This window comes from Microtus pennsylvanicus, chromosome 10, assembly GCF_037038515.1.
Source record: "Microtus pennsylvanicus isolate mMicPen1 chromosome 10, mMicPen1.hap1, whole genome shotgun sequence".
NCBI classification, from domain to species: domain Eukaryota; kingdom Metazoa; phylum Chordata; class Mammalia; order Rodentia; family Cricetidae; genus Microtus; species Microtus pennsylvanicus.
In genome coordinates, this window is record NC_134588.1 from 89,067,928 (window position 1) to 89,088,846 (window position 20,919).

Consider the following 20,919-nt stretch of genomic DNA (forward strand, 5'->3'; position numbering starts at 1 on the left):
ATGTCAATAAACATACACATGAGGGGAATGCTGACATGTGACACACCAGGGGTGAAAACTGGGGACATACATCAAATAAAATGGGTCAGTCACAGATAATGAACATTCTTTGATAACTCAATACTTAATGGGGTGTCTAGAGGAGGCACGCTCCTAGGAGAGGAAGCAGCAGGATTGTTGACAGGATCTGTGGTGAGAGGAGTGGGAGTTGACTCTCTAGTCATGGCTACAGAATCTAAATCGGAGAAGAGAAAAGTTCTGGTGGTCTAGGTTGCATAGCAAAATAAATGTTAAGGCCACTCAATTGGTGCACTTTAAGATGGTTAAACGGAAATTTTCTTGTTATAGTCTTGTTTTACCAATTTAAAAAGAGAAAAACAAAACAAAAAACCTATCAAATAAACAAAGGTTGGACTGCCAGTGATAACGAGAGGTCCAAGAATACCACTGAGGCAGTTCGACCCCACAGAACAGAGCAAGCAGAGGCACAGGCCACCGCAGACACATCAGGGCCGCCCTGAAAGCAAGCTTTCACCCAAGCACAACAGCTCTCAAGCCAGTCCCCTGCACCAGCCCAGTTTAGAAAAGATGGCATGGTCTGGCTCCTCTTTGTACTACCTGGACTTGGTCTCAGGGTCACAAGATAGCCTGATTTATTGTCAGGAAAACGATTTGACGTTGAGAACAAGGCCACGCAGAGTTCTGATGCACAGTTATAATTTTTTGCTGATCCTATGACTACATGTCTTTCTAAACTCGTTACAGAAAGCCAAGTTGTAGGAAAGGTTTTTCTCCTTGTAAGTATCCTGTGGGATTCAGTGAGATGTTGGCTGGGGACACAGGCATTCCAGATGTGCGAAGCCACCGCTGAAGAGTGCAAAGACAGAGAGGGAGGAAGGGGAGGAGGGAGCAAGTAAGCCAGTTCTAAATTTTCCACACACACAAAAAAAAAAAGACACTGAAAGCCAAGCTCATCCAGGGACTCTGCTATCAGACACAACCTCTCATTTCAGCCCTAAGAACAATGCCATCAGCATTTCAAGAACAGGATGCAGAAGCTCAGGATGTACTCTTAGAGGAAGTGCTTGGCAGGACCCTCAGCTACAACCCTTGCTGGGCAAGTCAGAAGGGTTTGCAAACATCAAAAGGAAGGGATCTGGGATGAGGCCAAGGAAGAAAACAGGAACCCCACTTGGCAGCAGCTGAGGTGGACACTCTCCTACCATCAGAAAGGTTACAGGGCCACTCACAACATCTGGCTCAAGCCCAGGTAACCTGTCACCCAAAGAGTGAAATGTAACATCCTGCCTGCCTCAGCCTTCACAAGCTTCCAGTTCCTCCACAAGAGACCAAAGTCCCTTGGAGCTGAGGGCAGAGGCATCCCAACCCTTCTCCCCACTTCCCACCAGCAAGCAGGAAAAAGGTCCATGAGAGGCTTTGCAGGTTCAGCTGTAGATTCAATTCCCTCAAGACTCATCTTGCCTCTGTCCACTGCAGCCAGCTACCTCCCTGCTAGGACCTGGAACTATCTGGCTACACCTGATAACTGGATAGTTTCCCAAGAGACTAGGTGACCATGGTTGTCATCCTCAGTGTCAAAAATGAGAAGAGAAGAGAAGGAAGAGATATGCCACAATCCACTGCTCCCTAGCAGATAAGGTGCCTCCCAATACAGCTCCCTCCTACCCCTGTCCCAACGGTGATTTGGACAACAGAAAAGAAAGGAAGGTTATGAAACCCACTTGGGTGGAGTGGTAGCCAGATGAGGCCCCACCCACCAAGTATGATTTGGATGAAACCAATCAGACTGCTTTGCTCCCTCAGCTATGAGCAGGAAAGGTTTGGAGGGATGTGAGTGATGATGAGAACTCTAAGTCAGGGAGGTAGAGGAGGATGAAGGATTGGCTTGTGGTTCCCACACCCATCATTTACTTATTTCTTTATTGATTCCTTCTGTAGGCAATACCCTAGACAAAAGTAGACATGTCAGGAGGTAAGACGTGCTACCCGAGAGGAGGAACGCACCAACTCTGGACACATTCGCAATGCCCATGAGTCTAGTCTAGCTCTCCGACTCAGAGCAATCAGCCAAGTCATGCAGCAAGAGACATATCAGCACCCATACGGTGTCAATGGTGTCATGAGCTCATGGAGGCAGGGTCTAAGAAAAGCGATCAAATACAGCCATCCTTGTACACTGTACAAAGCCATGGCCATTTCACATGGGACCTACAGTGGGTGACCCCCAAGTGCAGTTGGGAGCAGTGGCAGAGGAGACCTTACCTGCCGTGCCACCCTGCGGGCCTCCCAGTAGGGCTTTGAGTCTTCCACAGCTTTGCCGATTTTCTTCACCAGTTCCTCTAGCTTCACTGTTGCCTCGACCAGGACGGATCGGAATTTCTGACGTGCGTCCTGTAGCCAGGGGGAAGATGGAGGAAACATCATCAGGCTCAGGGAGGAAGCTACCAACACCTGCTGCATCTGACCAGAGACACCTGGATGGAATTCACACACCGCAGGAACCCAGTACCAGGCATGGCACCGTCCAAAACCTGCCAGTCATTCTAAGAAGGATCCAGAACCCACACTGTCCAATCAGTGCTACCACCAGCTACATGAGAGCTTCAAGCTTGTCACATGACCGAGAAGAAACCGTATTTGCAACTTACTTTAGCTACACGTACACGTTAGGCTTTCCAATCACTCACCCATCCAGTTACCCATTCCGAGTCACCTCACCATGGCACTGAACACTCAGATCTTCCTGCCTCCACCTCCCTGGCACTGAGATTTAATCCGCATTCTCCACCACACCATGTAATTTAGGTATTTTATTTATGTGATTTAAAAATCTTGTAAAAATGTATCTAACTGTTGGGCAGTGGTGGTGCACACCTTTAACCCCAGCACTTGGGAGGCAGAGGCAGGTGGATCTCTGTGAGTTCGAGGCCAGCCTAGTATAGAGGACAAGTTCTAGAAGAGACAGAGCTATTACACAGAGAAGCTCTGTCTTGAAAAACCAAAATAAATGTCTAGTGACTTACGTGGGATAATGCTGTTGTATATTGTAAAGATTTGTCACTCGTATTGGTTTAATAAAATGCTGATTGGCCAGTAGCCAGGCAAGAAGTATAGGTGGGGTAACCAGACTAAGAATTTTGGGGAAAGGAAAAGCTTAGATGCAGTCAGAAGCCAGACGCAGAAGAAGCAAGATGAGAATGCTACACTGAGAAAAGGTACCATGGTGCTTAAACATAGACAAGAATTATGGGTCAATTTAAGCTGTAAGAGCTAGTTAATAATAAGCCTGAGCTAAGATGCCAGTTTATAATTAATATAAATCTCTGTGTGTTTCTTTGGGACTGAATGGCTGTGGGGCCAGGTGGACAGAAACTTCTGGCTACAATGACTTATATTGGACACCCTGTGTATGTTAAACCTTCCTGATCTGGGTAAGAGCTCTCAAGCGGTCTTTGGTGGTTTCAGTTCACATGACCACACCATTTCCCACACTTCCTCGGAGCTCTAAACCACGGGACTCACACGTGTTAAACAGAGTGCAAGCTTACCCTATGTGGGGCCCTGACCTCAGGGCCCTTCCAGCCTGGCAGTGCAGAGCTGCTGTGGAATTTAGGGATGCCGTGGAACTCAGAAGCAGAGACTCTCACTACATCAGCTACTGCAGAGGACCCCTAGAAAACCTTCAAAGGAGCAGGCAGGATCTACACAGAAGCCTGAGGGGGAAAAGACTCTTGGGGAGTGGGGGCTGATCCCAAGAAGGACACAATGGCCTTCCTTGGCTGAGAAGAACAAAAGGATGGCAAAGTTTACAGGCATCTAAGGGAGCCAGACGTCTCCTCCTCAAAAACTTGTGTTGTACATGTGGAATTGGAGGACCTCGTGCAGGTGGAGGATCAGTTCTCCCAGTTCATACCATCATCATCTCAAGCTATAGGCTTGGAAGGGGGGGGGGTGTCTGACAATGCTGCTGGCCTTCCAGAACACGAGGGAGTGGCCTCTGCCGTCCTTGGGAGCTCCTGAGTCCGAATCCCACTTCTGAACCAGCTGTTTGCCCCAGTTCTGTATCACCGTCATGGTTTTTGTAGTATACACAGTCATCTCTTCCTAATTGAAACCTTCCCTCCTGGAGAATGGCAAGTCCACAAGCTTACAGGGTTCAGGGTGCCCAGAATGGTACAGCAGCCATAAGCCCCAAGCCAGGGCTGGCAATCCTCCTATGGAGCTGTAGCTACAGATTCTATGAGTCATCATCCATGCTGGGGTGGGATAGTAAGAGACAGGTCCCTTCCTCTGTAGTCCAGGCTGACTTGAACTCATAGCCCTCCTGCCTTAGCCTCCCTGGGAGGCTAGCATCATAGCTTGTGATGGATTTCAGGGCAAACGACCTGATATATTTGGGCCTTCTTGAAGGTGCCTTGGGCAGTGAGCCCATCATCAGCCTGGCTGACATCTTTTGTGACTCTCTGTACTGAAAATGTGACCGCTCAAGGGCACGGGGAGGGGGACACACAGGTTTGGCAATCATTTCCCCAACAGTGAGCTATACACATGTGCATTACACCGTCAGCTCCATCCCACCACACTCCAGCTGAGGTGGCCGAAGAATGGGATGGAACCATGAGAAAGCCCGACAGAGCACAGTGGTAGGCAGCCCTACACTCTACTATTCTTCTCTTCCTTAAGACAGTATCCCTCCCCGTCACCACCCACATCCTTGCTTTCTCTTTTGCTCAAGCCGGAATTGGACGTCTATCAACTGCAAATTGCATTAGCCCTTTAAAAACCATGAGACTACAATGTGTACCTTGAGTTACTATATTAGCTACGCTAATGCGGGTAGGAAGAGAAGGCCGATCTCGGCGCCATCCCCGGTACAGCCTTGTAACTAAACACAGCTGGCTGGGAGGGCTTCAGTCACTGGCGTACAGTGGGTGGGATTTAGCTCAGCTAAAAAGATTTCCTTAAATACTATCTGAACAGCTAGTTGCCACAGACTCGTGCCTCCTGCTCCATTCCCTAGCTCTAGAAAAGCCTCCTCTACCTCCCTGACTTAAAGTTCTCATCATCACTCACATCCCTCCAAACCTTTCCTGCTCATAGCTGAGGGAGCAAAGCAGTCTGATTGGCTACATCATAGTCAAATGATCCTCCAAGAGTAGGGCTGCTTCAGGATGGAGTGCACAGAAAGTTGCTTTCCTGGGAAACAATCCATGAAGACAGGTAATCAGGACAAACACCTCCGGAAGATGGGCAGGTCTTTACCTGTCAAAAAACGTGAACTATTGTACGCGCTCACAGGAGCCCTGTGACGCCAGAGCCAGGGATTTAGAGGCAAGGAGGATCTGGAGATCTGGAGTTCAAGGCCAGCTTGACCCCGCCCAAAACAAACAAACAAACAAACAAACCCCAAAAAACCAAACCAAACCCAAACGAAAACAAACAAAGCCCTTTACCATCCCAGGGCTGTTCTGAGATGGGTTGTTGGCTTGTCAGGCAGTCCAGGCTGGTCTGGACTTCACACTCCTCCTCCACCTGTAAGTGCTGGCATTATAGGTGTGTGCCACCACACCCAGCAACCCGGTTGACTTAAAAATCTGCACGCCAAGGAGTTCTGAACTGGTTCCCGCTGAGCCACGTCTTCAGATCTTCTAAGCTTCTGTGACTCACAGGGAGGGTAATTTACTTAGGCAGAGAATCGCTGACAGTGGCGGTCTCCTTGTTTGAATGTGTCAGTGTGTCAAAAACACAGCCCCACATCAGATACGAACTCCAGCTAAGCCACCCAGAGCCAGTGTGCCTTAGGAACAGGTGTCATTGTCACACTGTACTGGGGATAAGTCCCTGTTTTCTGGCCAATCAACTTAGCTGAGCCTCAACCACCTCGCTTGTAAACTGGGAATAATGAGTGGTTTCATGGAGGAGTCCCCAGAACCAGCTGCATAAGGATGGGGTGGCAGAGTTTTCAAAATAACTGTCCTACATATGAGAGACGGCACGGACTTCAAAGGTTCCTTGGTGATGCCGTTTATAAATATACAGCCTTGGTTTGGAAAGAGAGGCTTCCAATGCCTGGGCTGAGCCTGGAAATGACCCTGTAAGACAGGATCAACAGGAACCACAGCCAGCCATAGAATGCAGATAAGAAAACTGGAGCCAGGTGGTGTGATTGTGAGGCTACAGGGCAGGTATCTCACGCTCGACAGTGAACCTTCCAGTCCAGCATGCAGAGGTCTCTAGTGGTTCCCTTAGCGTGCGGTCTGCAGGATCCACTGGGTGATGCTGGAACCCACTTTCATAATACAGTAGGACTGGACTTTTCATTCTTAAAAAATTATTTCGTGTGTAGCCATGTGTGCGCAGCCTCACGTGGAGGCCGGAGGCTGACTGTACAGTTGGTTCTGTCCTTTCACCGATACAGTGACTCCAAGAAACATTCAAGCCAGTGTTGGTGGCGAGTGCCTTTTAGTCACTGAAGTCCATTCCCTTGCCCTCTCACCCTCATCCTCTCATGAGTGTCCCCCGGGTTTTTCCAGAGGCCATGTGCCTTGTGGCATCACAAGAAACAGAATGCAGACAAGAGACAAACACACTTCCACTGTGATGAGATGCAATTTGGATCTTCCTCTCTCTAAACCTGAGAAATACACAATATATGTGTGTGTGTGTGTGTGTGTGTGTGTGTGTGTGTGTGTGTGTGTGTGTGTGTATAAAGCCAGGCACACACCTGTAACCCCAGCACTCCCCAGCACTCAAGAGGCAGAGGCCAGCCTGGTCTAGAGTGAGTTCCAGCACAGTCAGGGCTACACAGAGAAACTGACATGAAGAGGGGAAAAAATAACCTTTTATTGGATGGTTGCCCATGTGTAGAAATGAAGCTTCCTCTTTGGGCAGGGTGAAGTAAAAATAAACACCAGTTTAAATGACTACGTGGAGTCGGTGTACACGCAGTCCTGGGACCCGGAGGAAATGGTGCCAGCAGGCAGCTGCCCAGTGTGAGGGATGAACCCGAGTGATGGCCATGTCACTGTCGGCAAGAACACTCCAGAGTCACGGTAAAAGGGACCACTGAAGCGTTTGGGCTTACCGGCCGGTAGTGGGGAGCCTGAGCTGGGAAAGTGAGTTCACTGCAAACTGTGCTCTCCAAAGATGTCCAATCCAGTCCTTGAGAGTACTTGTGGGAGCGCCCAACACACGCGAAGAAAGCACTTGAGTGATGTTTGGAGGAGAAGGAAAGTGCTCTCTGCCAGTTCAGAGAACTATCTGAAGGGCTCAGAGGCAATAACCATACCACAGGTGGCTAAAGAACACTTGATGTTGTTTCTGCAACACATTTTAATCAATTTAAGCTTTAACTTCAGCAACCACACACGGCTAATGGTTGCCATATTGGACAGCACAGCCCTATCTGTAAAATTTGCTCTTAATGACTGCATCATGCTCCTGGGACCTGCTGGCTGCTGCCACTGTCTGTCAGTTTTTCTCTCAGCCCTGTGACAGAGGGAGCCAGGACAGCTTCTACCTGAAGAATCCCACAGCAGGCTTTGAAGCTGCTGACTGTGCAGGGTGGAGCAGGGACCAAAAAGACAGGTCAGGAAGGCTGAGCAAAGCAGGAGGGCGCGGGGCCAGGAGGCGGCAGAGTCGGCCAGGGGGAGCCAGAGTGAAGAGCGGCAAAGGCTGGGGATAGCCCTGTGTAGCACATGACACCCCTGACCACTACGCAGGTCCCACACCTGACAAAGACACCTTAGTTAGAAGGACCCCACAGCCACTGAGGAAATGAACAGGACGAGGGAGAAAGCACAAGAACCCTATATTGGGGAGACCTCCAGATCACTGTTATCACAGCCCCATCTCCTTGGTCACATTCTTTCCCCACTTTAAGCCTTGACTTTGGTAGTAGAGACCTGTTTGGGGGCCTGCCAGTCTTGCTGGTTCCCTCCCTGAGGACTCTCTCCACACAGTGGGGAGCCCTGATGCCATGTTTCTGATACAAGCCCCTTCCACAGAGACCAGAACAGAGAAAGCCAGAAGGAGAGACGAGACAACCAAGAACCCAAGCGCAGACAAGAACAAGAGGTAGCAAAGGAGCCAAGTACCTGGGCTCTTGCTAGGGACAGAGTAACGTGGTCATGGAGTCTGTCACTTGGAGGACACCTTTGCAGGATGAGAGTCACAGTAGTAACTGTGAGGACAGCCACGTACACCAAGATCCCTGGGAAATCTAGGCTCTCCCAGAAAGATCCAACAACTCCTTCTTCCCTTTGCTCCCAGAGATGACTCCTGCGGACTTCAAGAATTTCGAGTGGACAGTGGGGCAGAGCACAGAGGTATCTACACCTGGGCAGGTGCCAGGTCCCTGGACAGTTGTGGTGTCCAAGTCAGATCCTGCCCCTTAACCTAACCCTTACATGTCCTCACACGAACCCTTCTGGTTCTGAACCAAGAGAAAGATAGGGGCCATCACAGTGTCTTCCTGCATGTTCCCCCCAAAATTAAGGGGAGGGCTTTAGAGACATTTTAGGCCTTGGTAGAATCCATCCCCTCCATACAGAAGGGCTCTCGTTAACTCTGATTTGACTAGAAACACTCCCACACAGGCAGACGAGTACCTGGGCCCATACAGAAGCTCACAGCCTCCCTTTGAACACGCGGCAGGTGTCCAGATTCCAAGTCAAAATCGGAATGGGAAGAAAAGCTTGTAAAAAGCTTTTCATTCTAAAATAATTTCAGATTCGAAAAGAAGTGTGGGAAAAGTGGAGATGTGAACATTTGGTGTGCATGTTCCAGAGCGAAAATTGCCTTATGTGATAGCTCAGTGACCAAAATCAGAACATTAACCCTGGCCCGATATATGACTGTGCACATTACACCAACTATCTCACGAAAGTCTGAGGGCGCACACCTATCATCCCAGCACTAGGCTAGGACAAGAGAAGTGTGGGTTGTAGGCTGGCCCAGATCACACTAGAAAAGAAAAAGGAAGGGGGGGGGGGGCAAAGGAAACGAGTGAGGGAGAGGAGGCGGGAACAAGGCTTTCCCCGGGGTTCGTATATTTCACTTAGTTATCTTAGTCCATCCTTCTACTGTCCCTTGATCGCAAACCTTCAGTCTCATCTTTCACGGCCTTGATTTGATTTTTAACAACATGGGCAGTGATCCAGTCCCTTAGTTAGGAGATGGCTCCTTTTCAGGTCACCTCTGTCACCAATGCTATAGGTCCACGCCACAAGAAAGGGGCTAAAGTCATTAGGAAGAAATGCTTCAACACCCAAGGCCCCAAACTCCAGAGACGAAGAAACTCATCAGCCTTTGCAAGTACCCAGTGCATGCGTCAGCCAGGCAGACCCCCAAGGAGGAACTGCAGGGAAGGCCACCCTATGGGCTCAGGCCAAGACACACAGCTAGAGAGACTGGCAGGTCCCATGTTTTCTTGTGTGTCAGCCACACACGCATTCATGAACCCGCAGGATTCTTTAAGTACGGGAAGGCAGAACGGCCCAAGTTGCCCAGCTTCCCTGAACTCAACCACAAGCAGATGGTTTCCAGGCTTAGGCCAACAGGTTTGTTTAACTGTTTCTAATTTGAGACCCGTGCTTCAAAACAAATCTGGGTCATCACATGTCAGACATGCAACTGACGTGTGCATTGGCCAGGCAGATTTATCAACCACCAGTGGAGCCGCTCCAAATACAAGGTCCACTTTCTGAGAAGCTAGAGTTCAGAACCAGGACAACAGGGCAAGCTCAGAGCCCAGCCGCCGGAAGCGCTGGAGGTCATCCGGCACTGCCTTCGCTGCCTCTGCCCTCAGCAGCCTGTGTCCGCCCACCACAGCATTCCAGGCAAGCCGAGCTGTGTCATTTCTGCTGGCTTTCAGTTTGTCTCTCTCCTGGCTGAAGCTATCAGCGTGGAAGCAAAGGAGCACACAGAACACAGGGTACAAAGAGTCAGTGTCAAAAGTCCCTGTCACCACTTTCCAGACACACCAGAGGCAGCTGTCAAAAGGCGTCTGCTTCTGGGAGAAAAACGGGGCTTGAGGACAGAAGCCTCCCACTTTCAACCTTACTTCTCCAGGCCCTTGAAAACTGTGTTAAGTACTGTTTCAATAGAGCTTGAGTTTTGTCAGCTCTTATGGTACTGGGTATCTCAGCTACCTGGGAGGCTGAGGCCAAAAAATGGCAATTTCAAGGCCAGCCTGATCAACTTACTGAGACCATATCTCAAGATAAAAAATGTAAAGGCTGGGCCGGTTGTGGTGGCGCACGCCGGTAGGATTTGCTGAAGGAGGCAGAGGCAGGAGGATCACGAGTTCGAGGCCAGCCTGGGCTACACATTTTTAAAAAAAAAAAAAAAAATGTAAAGGCTGGGCATGCCAGGTGGCGCACGCCTTTAATCCCAGCACTCGGGAGGCAGAGGCAAGCGGATCTCTGTGAGTTCGAGACCAGCCTGGTCTATAAGAGCTAGTTCCAGGTCAGGCTCCAAAGCCACAGAGAAACCCTGTCTCGAAAAACCAAAAAAAAAAAAAAAAGGCTGGGCATATTAGTAGCATAGACTTGCCTTGAATACATGAGGCCCTAGGCTCAATGCCTAGCACTGTAAAAAAATTAAACTACATTAAAGTTTAATCTGTTGCGGCACAGACTGACAGAAAGCTCCTCAACTTCCCAGTGTGTCAAGACTACAGGTGCTTGTTCTGGGGGGAGCATGTGACTAGCCGAAAACTGAAATCCCAAGGCTGCTGAACGGAGAGCTGGAAAGGACTCTGCCCACCAGTTAACTCGGATGCTTCCGGGTCACAGGAGAGGACACCAAGGGTGTCCCCCACAAACGCGAAGCATGGTGTCGCCACAAAGACGGGCAAGCCAGCTTGTAGGCCAGCACTCTCTTTGCCAGTCTCAACAGGGGTCTCAGAGGCCTCTTCCCCATTCCCAAACATGGACCCCCAAATCATTAGAGCACAGAGGTTCCAGCCTCAGTCCTGGCTCTAACTCCACTGGCTGTGTGACCTGGGAGGACCCACACTTACCACCTCTTCTGTTTCTCTTCAACATCCTCCAGGGCTATTATTAAGAGACCAAGATTACCTACACAAACACTTAACACATACTTAGCTCATAGTAAGCGCTCGCTGAATAGCTATTTTTAGGTAGGTTAGTCAACAAGAGGAGGTAAGGGCAGACCTGGCCCTAGCTCAGAATTACATACCAGGCATTGCAGGAACACCATTTAATCATTAACAGCCCCTGCCAGATAAGTATTGACTTTTGCATCTGAAAGAGAGGAAAATTAAAATCCAGAATAGCAAAAACAAGCCAGGGCTGAAAAGATGCCTTGGGGGTCAAGAAGCCCAACTCTTGAGAGGACCTAAGCTTGTTTCGTAGGACCCATGCCACAATTCACGGTCGCCTGTGACAAATTCTAGAGGCTCAGATATCTCCTTCTGGCTTCTAAATCAGACAGACAGACAGACACACACACACACCTTAACAGTAAAAATCAGGGCATGGTGACACATACTTTGAATTCCAGTGCTGGGGAGGTTGAGGCAGGTGGGTGGATCTCTGTGACTCTGTGAGTTCGAGGCCAGCCTGATATTTGTGGTGAGTTTGAGGGCAGCTGGGGCTATATAATGAGACCCTCTATCAAATAATAGAGTAAATTTTTTTTTTTTTGAGAAAGGATTTCTCTGTAGCTTTGGAATCTGTCCTGGAACTTGCTCTGTAGACCAGGGCGGCTTGAACTCAGAGATCCAGAGATCCGCTTGTCTCTGCCTCCTGGAGTGCTGAGATTAAGGCATGCACCACCTTCACCCGCCAAAACAAAACCCGAATGTCTCCAAGGCTGCACAAGGAAGGCAACTCTCCCGAGCAGCCAACAGCAGTCTCCACCACAATGGGCTGTGGAGCTTCTTTCTACTAGTTACCCCTATCAAAACTCTCCTCAGAGGTTTCTGACTCTAAGCTTCACAGTATTAGAGGGCAGCTTCTTGAACAACTTCCAGTGGGGAAGTAGATCCAGTTTCTAGAAAATGAATCAACACTGGGATTTGATTTCTCTAAGGGACCCAGCAGCCAGCAAGGAAGGGCACACCAAGGCGGGAGTGGCCACGGACCTTTAGAAGATGCTCTTCAACTTAGCAAGTATAATTTCTGTCCCGTCTGCTCTAGGTGGCACCAATTTTTTTTCCAACAGGCATTGAAGATGTAACATAATTAAAAAAAAAACCCCTATATTTGAGTGTGTGTGTGTGTGTGTGTGTGTATGCACACACACACACAAAGTCATGGAATGTGTGTGGAGTTCAGAGAACAAGTTGCAGGAGTTGGTTCTCTCCTGCCACGTGGGTCACAGAGATCCAGCTCAAGCTGTTGGGCTTGGCAAGTGTCCTTACCTACTGAGCCATCTCGAAGGCTCACAGAGGCCATTACTAAAGAATGGCAAAGCAGCAACAGCTCCCTATGTCCAATCAAGACCTACAGCACTGCCAACACCTGCTCCCTGTCCCTTCATGTGGTTGTCCCTTCATGTGGTTGGCTCACGAGTTCTAACCGAAGTCCTTGTTTTGCTGGCTCATTAAACAGCAAAACAAACCTCTCAGAAACGTGAACTGCTTGTGATGTGTGCCCCAAAAGGAAAGGAGAGTCGCTGTGTCTCTGTAACCATCATAAGTATGGTGGTTTCCAAACACGACCCAGAATTCTTCAGCACTGCTCCCATTAGGAGGAATCTGAAGTCAGGTCTGTCTGTGCTTGGATCAAGAAAACACAGAAGTGCCATACAGAAAGTTCGAAGGATTAGACAGAAAAAGCTGTCAAATTTCCGTGTGGTCATCTTGGAACCAGCAACACTCTGGGAGATGCCACACATCCTAAGAAAGAGAATCTGAGAATACCATATAGAAGAGGTACTTTCCAATGCTCTAGTTAAAACCACTAGCTTAACTCCCAACCAAAGGCCAACAGCCTGTCAGGCACCTGAGTGGGCCACTGTGGATGCCATCATACCCTCAGACGACCACAGTCCAGCCGCTACCTGGCTGCAACTGCAGGAGACTCCTCAAGCAAGGACAGGCCAGCGGAGCCTCATTGCCTTCTCTCCAAATCCTGAGGCACAAACCATGTCCTAAATAAAATGGCTGCTGTCAACACCGAAGAGGTAGGTGCAGCCAGAAAGACCACCACCATCCCCTTTCTCCTCTTCTCTCCCCCCGTCCCAAAAAGTCAAACATCAAAGAAGAGACAAACATTCAACTGGTGGGCTTCAAATCTATCACAAGAGCCTGAGCCCTTCCGCTGCTGGCCAAAGACGCCGTAAGAACCCATTCATCGTTCTTTGGCTGAGTCTGATGCCAAACAATGAGAGCAGCCCCGCTGAGCGGCTTTGGCCCTGGCTACAACAAACAGCGGATATTCCTTTCATTGTCTGCCTGCAAGCAGCTCATTTCAGTCAGTGCAAACATGAGTATCTCTCACAGAATCCAGCAAAACACAGCAAAGGAAAGCTCGGACAAGAATAGAACAAAAAATTTCCATCTTCCTGTAAGGAAATGAAAGGGGCTGATTCACCGAGCTCTCTGAGAGTCGCTTTGCAAATTTCTGTGACGCTCTTGGTTAGAATCCGCTGGGGGTGCAGGGAGCCCTCTATGCTTACTGCTAAAAAACATCCACGAGTAGAACGAGGAAGTCCAGAGAGAAGGGCTGAGCAAAGACAACTGGGATGCCTGCCAAGGACTGAGTTAGAGAGATGTTTAATACCCCCAGCCAAAACACACACACGCGCGATGTTAAATGTCCTCACAACAAATACTAAGGAAGGAAAGAAAATCATGGTTCAGTATTAAAGGTTAAGGTCCATGGGGACCAGAGCGCTCTGTCAATTTGATCATTCCTAAGACAAAGGAGACAATGCTGAGTCCATCTGTCAACTGCCGCAGCCCGCCTTCTGCAGTACACCTCAGAGACAGGGCTGCAACCTGGGAGAAGTCAGTCTGTGCTACAATAGCAGGCATGTGTCACCCAGTGACAGTCCCAGCTAAGGACCCAAGAATGTTCTCATGGGGTTTTACAGCTTCAAAATGAGACATTCCATTTTTTCTGTCAGTGGTGTCAACTTTAGGATTACGTGGGTATTTCTATATTTTAGCCAAAGCCCAGACTGCATCATTTGCTACTGTGGCTATAAGTGAATGAATCTGTCCAAGCCTTGAACCTTTAATGCATGACTTGAGCCTACATGTGCCCACAAGTCCTTGTCCACTTAGAAACGACTCAAATACGCTGGGCATGGTGCTCACACCGATTACCCCAGCTTTCGGGAGACAGAGGCAGGAGGATCTTGAGTTCCAGGCCAGTCTGAAATACAGACTGAGACCTAGCTCAAGAGACCAAGTGGGGGCAGGGCAAACAAAAGACCTATAATCCTACCTGAGCTAGATGAGAGTTTCCAAAATCGAGATGGGGCAGAGGTATTCAAATACTCAAATACAGACAGAAATTATATTATTATTTTCAATGTTTTCTATTGCTTTTCATCAACCACCCAAACAAGCATTTCTTGGTTACAGCCCAATCTAAATTGCCTTTAAGATGCTCTTTATTCCCCTGGGAGTCACCCCAATCAGGCAACCTGACTGTCCTCGTTTGCTTTCTGCCTCTGTAACAACACTGACTTTAAAAGCAGGTTAGGGAAGAATCAATTTAATTCACCTTCCAGCTTATAGCTCATTGTGCAGTGCAGGAATTGAAGAACTAACTTGGAGGGATGTTGCTCACTGGCTTGCTCCTCGCGACTTGCTCAGCCTGTTTTCTGACACAAGCCAGGGCCACCTGCACAGGGGTGGCACCATACTCAGTCAAGAAAATGTACCACAGGCTTGTCCACAGGCCAGTCTGATGGAGAAAATGCCTCCATAGAGGTTCTCTCTTTCCATGTGACTCCGATTTGAGTCAAGAGGACAAAAACTGACCAGTTCACCCACCAACATTGGGGTCCACTTACAATTTAGGCAGAATTGCCAAACAGCGTTTATGGTTCCTAAAATTCCTTCCATAGAAATCAAATTTCTTGCCGGGCGTGGTGGTGCACACCTTTATTCTTTTTTTTCTTTCTTTTCTTTTTTTTTTTTTTTTTGGTTTTTCGAGACAGGGTTTCTCTGTAGCTTTGGAGCCTGTCCTGGAACTCCCTTGGTAGACCAGGCTGGCCTCGAACTCACAGAGATCCGCCTGTCTCTGCCTCCCAAGTGCTGGGATTACAGGCGTGCGCCAACACCGCCCGGCTAGTGCACACCTTTAATCCTAGAATTTGGGAGTAGAGGTAGGTGTATCTCTGTGAGTTTGAGACCAGCCTGGTCTACAGAGCTAGTTCCAGGACAGTCAGGGCTGCATAGAGAAACCCCATCTCAAAACAAAAAACCAAAACCAAAAAAACACCAAAAAACAAAAAAACACCCCCCCCCACAAAAGTAATTTCTTTGGCACAGAAAGCATCCTTTAATAATAGTTTCACTGCTCCCCTAGCCTCCTGCCTAAGATGATAAAATCTACTCATTGAAAATAATTCAGAAAAGTGCCAAGAAATAGAAAATAAAGGCACCAGCCTTCCCAGAAGCAGCAGCAACCGGCGGAAACATCTGAGTGTAGACTCTTAGTTTTTGGAGCCATGCTTCTCCAACTACAAGGTGACAGATTGTTAAACTCCATTGTGAACTGATATTTCTATAGAACATAATAAAAACAAACACAGAAAGTAAAATGCCACAGCAGTGTCAAACTACTAAAAACTAAAAAAAGATTTGCCAACGTCGTCTTTGTGACAGGATCTAACGCGGCCGAGGTTACCGTGAGCTCCGGATCTGCCTGCCTAAGGCTCAGTGCTGGGATTGCGGGCATGAGCTACCATGCTTAGCTCAGAAGACTCACCGTCAGCTTCTGTTATCTTAGCCCTAACTGGTGATCACAGCACGTTGCTCAGCCCACAGTAGGGATACTGGAAGTAGACCATTTTTCTTCTCATATGCATGTTTTTATTGTATATACCTTATAATTTTGGGGTTTTTTATGTGCATATATGAGTCTTGTGAATGTATACTGTTGGGGGAGCTACTCTCAGGCCAGAAGAGGGTGCTGACTGCCTGAAGCTGGAGTTACAGGTGGTTGCAAATGATCGAGGTGGGTGCTGGGAACCAAACTCTGGTCCTTTAGAAGAGTAACAAGTACTCTTAACTGCTGAGCCTTCTCTACAGCCCCAACACACACTTTTCTTACCTAATGTTTCCAAAATACAGCCATTTGCCCAAGACCACGTCATCCCATTCTAATGCTAAAGGCCACCTTACAGCTGGATATAATAGTGCCCAGCTGTGATCCCAAAGCTTCTGTGATGGAGGCAGGAGGATCAGGAGTTTGAGGACAGCTTGGGTTATATGAGACCTGTCTCCTCTCCCCCTTCCCACACCACAGAAGGCCAGTGTGAAAATGTTACCATAGGCCTGTGTAGTGGTGCACACACAGGAAGCAGGGTCATGAGTTCCAGGTCACTCAGGGCTACATGGGGAGACCCTGTCTCGAATTTTAAAATGCTAATGTAGTAAAAGATGGCAGACTATTGTCCTTTCATGAGCTAACACCTTCATAGGTAGACAGATTGTGGGATAGTAAAGGAGAATACAGCTTATGTTTTATCAAGGACGGTCACGGCTCTCCTCAAGATCCTAAGAACAGCGTGGTGCCCAGAGCTGCAAGTCACAGAGAAAGACACTTGGATTCTATGGTTGACTGGTTGATTTGGTGGTGGTGTTGTTTGGAGTTCTTTGAAATAGGGTCTTTCTTTACATAGTGGAGTATTACACAGCAGGGAAAAATAATGACATCGTGAAATTTGCAAGCAAATGGATGGAGCTAGAAAACATTACTTTGAGTGAGGTAACCCAGACCCAGAAAGACAATTACCATATGTACTCACTCATAAGTGGTTTTTTAAAACATAATGCAAAGAAAACCAGCCTACAAATCACAATCCCAGAGAACCTAGACAACAATGAGGACCCTAAGAGAGACATACATGGATCTAATCTACATGGGAGGTAGAAACATACAAGATTTCCTGAGTAAATTGGGAGCATGAGGACCATGGAAGAGGGTTGAAGGGGAGGGGAGAGAAAGGGAGGGAAGCAGAGAAAAATCTATAGCTCAAATAAAATCAATTTTAAAAAAAAGAGTCTTTCTGTATAGCCTAGGTTGGCCTTGAACTCATAACCCTTCTCTCAGCTACCCAAGGGCTGAAATTACAGGCGTGATGCTTGCACTGGCTCTGTATAGTTTTGTTACCTGCAAAACTAAGGCAAAGAATATATCATAAAATTGTTTTGAGGACTCAATGCTCAACCCAGATGCTGGCACACCACAGGTGCTCATAATCAGTCATTATTAAAGACACATCCTAGATTCCCCAACATGCTGCACCCCTCTCCTCGCCCAGTCAGCAGCACCATTACCATCACTAGAATGGGGAAACTGAGGCCTGGTGCATTAAGTGATGATCTACGGTCACACAGTCATAATGGGGCCACTTACCTAAAAGCAGATCCCATGAGAAGGTGGACCAGGGCTCGCTCAGCACGTCAGCACATTTTGGCTAGCTATGTTACTTCTTTTTGAAACAGGCCCTTGGATAGTCCAGGAAGGCCTAGGACTGGAAGTGTGGTAAAGGGTGACCTTGATGGTCCCGCCTTCTTCTCCTGAGCACTAGGATTACAGGCTCGAGTCACCACACCCACCAAGCTCTTTCTGTGACTCAGCAGATGGCCTCAGCACAAAGTCTTGCTGACCTCATGACTGCAAAGTCATCTTGCCTAATCCTGGCCAGTACAAGCCCTCTCTCTGGTTCCTTGACCAGCACTGTCTTCTCTGACCAAAAACGATCATGGAAACACCTAGGGGAGGACAACTGAGCCATCACCAGACCTGGGGCCAGCCTAGCCTAGATGGACAACTCACGAGAGACTTTTGTTCAGCAAGCAGGCCTCAGCCCTCCTGCCATCCAAACACCTCATAAGTACTCCACCCTGAATGACCCTCAAAAGTAGATACACACCCAGCATCTCTTCTCGCTCCCTGAGCCACCTGAGGACCTCCCCACAGTCACAGATGAGACCCAAGGCGCTTCAAGGTCATTAGACCTCCTATTTTCACCCAAATTATGTGATGCTAAAGTCATGGTCTTTCCTTTCCATCTGCTCCCTTCTCCACAGCTCCGTCTTATCTCACAGCAGAGTCTCAAACGCAGCTATCTTACGAAGGAAGAAACAGGCTCACACATCAAATGACCTTCTCAGGGTCCCACAGCTAGTAAGCAGGGAAGATGGGATTCAAAGCCAATCACTCCACACAAATCAAATGATTGTTTTCTCACCTGATACCAAAGACGGTTAAGTTGAGGCGGGGGCATGGCTGAAGCACAAGGCCTGAGCACCGATTTTCTCTGGACATGGTGATGCAGACTAATCACAGTTACTCTGGAGGCTGAGGCAGGAGGATTGTAAGCTTAAGGCCTGCCTTGGCTACAGAGTAGGCTGGGAGATGTAGTTCAGAAGTATCTCTCTCTCTCTCTCTTTCACTCCCCCCCCCCCCCACACACACACACATCAGATGGAAAGCAGCAGGTCCTGTAGAGGTTTTACAGAGACCTGTTGTCTGGGCCAGCTGCTAACATGGCCCAGTAACAGGGGCAGACAGATTCTAAACTCCTAACTTCAACTACAAACTCACCTGTTTCTCTGGTGAGTTCTTAACCCTGTTCTCAAAGTCTACCTCACAGACTGAGGGGCCTCATCATGTGCTCCACTGAGAAAAACAAAAAAACACTGGACTACAGACTGACTAAAGGCACTAGGTCTTGTTCCGCTGTGTTTAGAAATGGGGCCTTCAAAACAGCAACATTAAGTGAGGCTGTGCGGATAGGGCCCAGCACACAGATTAGCATGCTCATAAGAGGACGAGATAGCCGCCTTCTTCCTGGTGAGAAGACAGCCCTGTGCAAGCTGGGAAGGGAGCCCAGTCCTGGGCGTCTGGCCTCCTGTTCCATGAGAAAACAGGATTATGTTGTTGGAGCTAACGATAAGACAAACGCAGCGACCTCCTTCCCCAGTCCTCACACAGGCAATGGGTCACGTCGGCTCTCTTTCTGCTCCAGCTTTAGGCTGCTCTGGAGGGTGACTTCAAGATGACCGGAATCCTTTAGGCCTGGACTGTGACAGTCTCCACTCTGTCAGGGCCTCCTGTGTCCTCTTTTGGAACCTCTCTCACTCCACTATCCAAGGGGCAGCAGGCCCAGGCCTCATCTTCTGTCCATTGCAGCTGCCCCTGGCGTCTCAGGTGTCTCAAAAAACCTCAAGGACGAGTTGATATTCATTTCAACCAGACCTCGTGTGGAAAACACAGTCAGGCTTCCCACAGCCCAACTGCCCTGCCATCAGGCCTAGAATTTGGTGCCTGCTTCAAGACATAGTTATTGGCTACTTAAAGTCAGTTATCACTTCAAATGCTCTAGCACTTTCTTCAAAGCACCATGTTGCTTCATGGGACCTTCCTGGCCCAGTGCCCACCATGTCTACTACACACAGGAGAAACTGGTAGGCTGTGCTGACACTGCCCATTAATAAAGGGGTTTTCCTCTTCTGACTTGGCCGGATAACCCACTAGGGACAGAAGCCAGGCTCTCCAATCGGTGCCCTTCATTCCTGCCTACTCCAGAGTTTCCAAGCTCAAAACATGGCTGATTTCTCTCTCTCTCTCTCTCTTTTTTTTTTTTTTTTTTTTGAGACAGGGTTTTTCTGTAGCTTTGGTGCCCGTCCTTGAACTAGCTCTTGTAGACCAGGCTGGTCTCGAACTCACAGAGACCCGCCTGCCTCTGCTTCCCAAGTGCTGGGATTAAAGGCAGCGCCACCACCGCCAGGCTGGTTTTTGTTTTCTTAAGTGAAATGTTTGCTAGTTCCCGGAGGAGGAAAGGATAGATTCCGGGGCAGGCCTCATACACTCGGAGGACTCCAATGATTTAATTTTAAGCCACCTTGTGAGACTGCTCTTCCTCCTCTGAGAGCAAGGGAAGCAGATAAACATTCACCAGGCAAGGCTCTGACTGCCCAGAGGAAGGGGGTTGGGAGGAGTCAGCTGTTGACAGCAGCCCAGGAGCTGAACGACAAACTAGCAGGTGTCCATGACCTTCCTTCCCCTCCTGCTCTCAGTCCCTTTCACAGTCCTAAGATACCCTCCTCTCAGAACAGGGAGGAGAAATGCTGAAAGCAGTTTAGTTTTAAAGGCATTATATGCTATGTACGAATACATACACATACAGGTATTGTTGTAATTATTCTAAATCTTGGCCCTAACTAGATTTGGACATTTTGTATCTAATCTGTTTTAAGATATATTTGAAAAGAGAGAGAACAGCCGGGCAGTGGTGGCGCATGCCTTTAATCCCAGCACTTGGGAGGCAGAGGCAGGCGGATCTCTGTGAGTTCGAGACCAGCCTGGTCTACAAGAGCTAGTTCCAGGGGCTGGAGAGATGGCTCAGTGGTTAAGAGCATTGCCTGCTCTTCCAAAGGTCCTGAGTTCAATTCCCGGCAACCACATGGTGGCTCACAACCATCTGTAGAGAGGTCTGGTGCCCTCTTCTGGCCTGCAGACATGCACACAGACAGAATATTGTATACATAATAAATAAATAAATAAATATTTAAAAAAAAAAGAAAAAGAAAAAAAAAGAGCTAGTTCCAGGACAGGCTCCAAAGCCACAGAGAAACCCTGTCTCGAACGCCTCCTTCCCTAGCTCTTCGCCCTCACTCTTGCTGCAAGTCCATTCCTTCACTGGTATTAAAGCCTGCTTCTTCAAGATTCTGGTTTATGC

At 48.4% G+C, this 20,919-nt stretch overlaps 1 protein-coding gene across 1 annotated transcript in view; it reads right to left on the minus strand.

Annotated features, from left to right (window-relative positions):
• Window positions 1–20,919, minus strand: part of Sh3bp5 (SH3 domain binding protein 5) — a 61,286-nt gene that overhangs the window by 36,177 nt on the left and 4,190 nt on the right. The window contains exon 3 of the mRNA XM_075989027.1: window positions 2,284–2,412. Within this exon, the coding sequence (XP_075845142.1) occupies window positions 2,284–2,412 (129 nt within the window). The remainder of the gene's footprint in view (window positions 1–2,283; window positions 2,413–20,919) is intronic.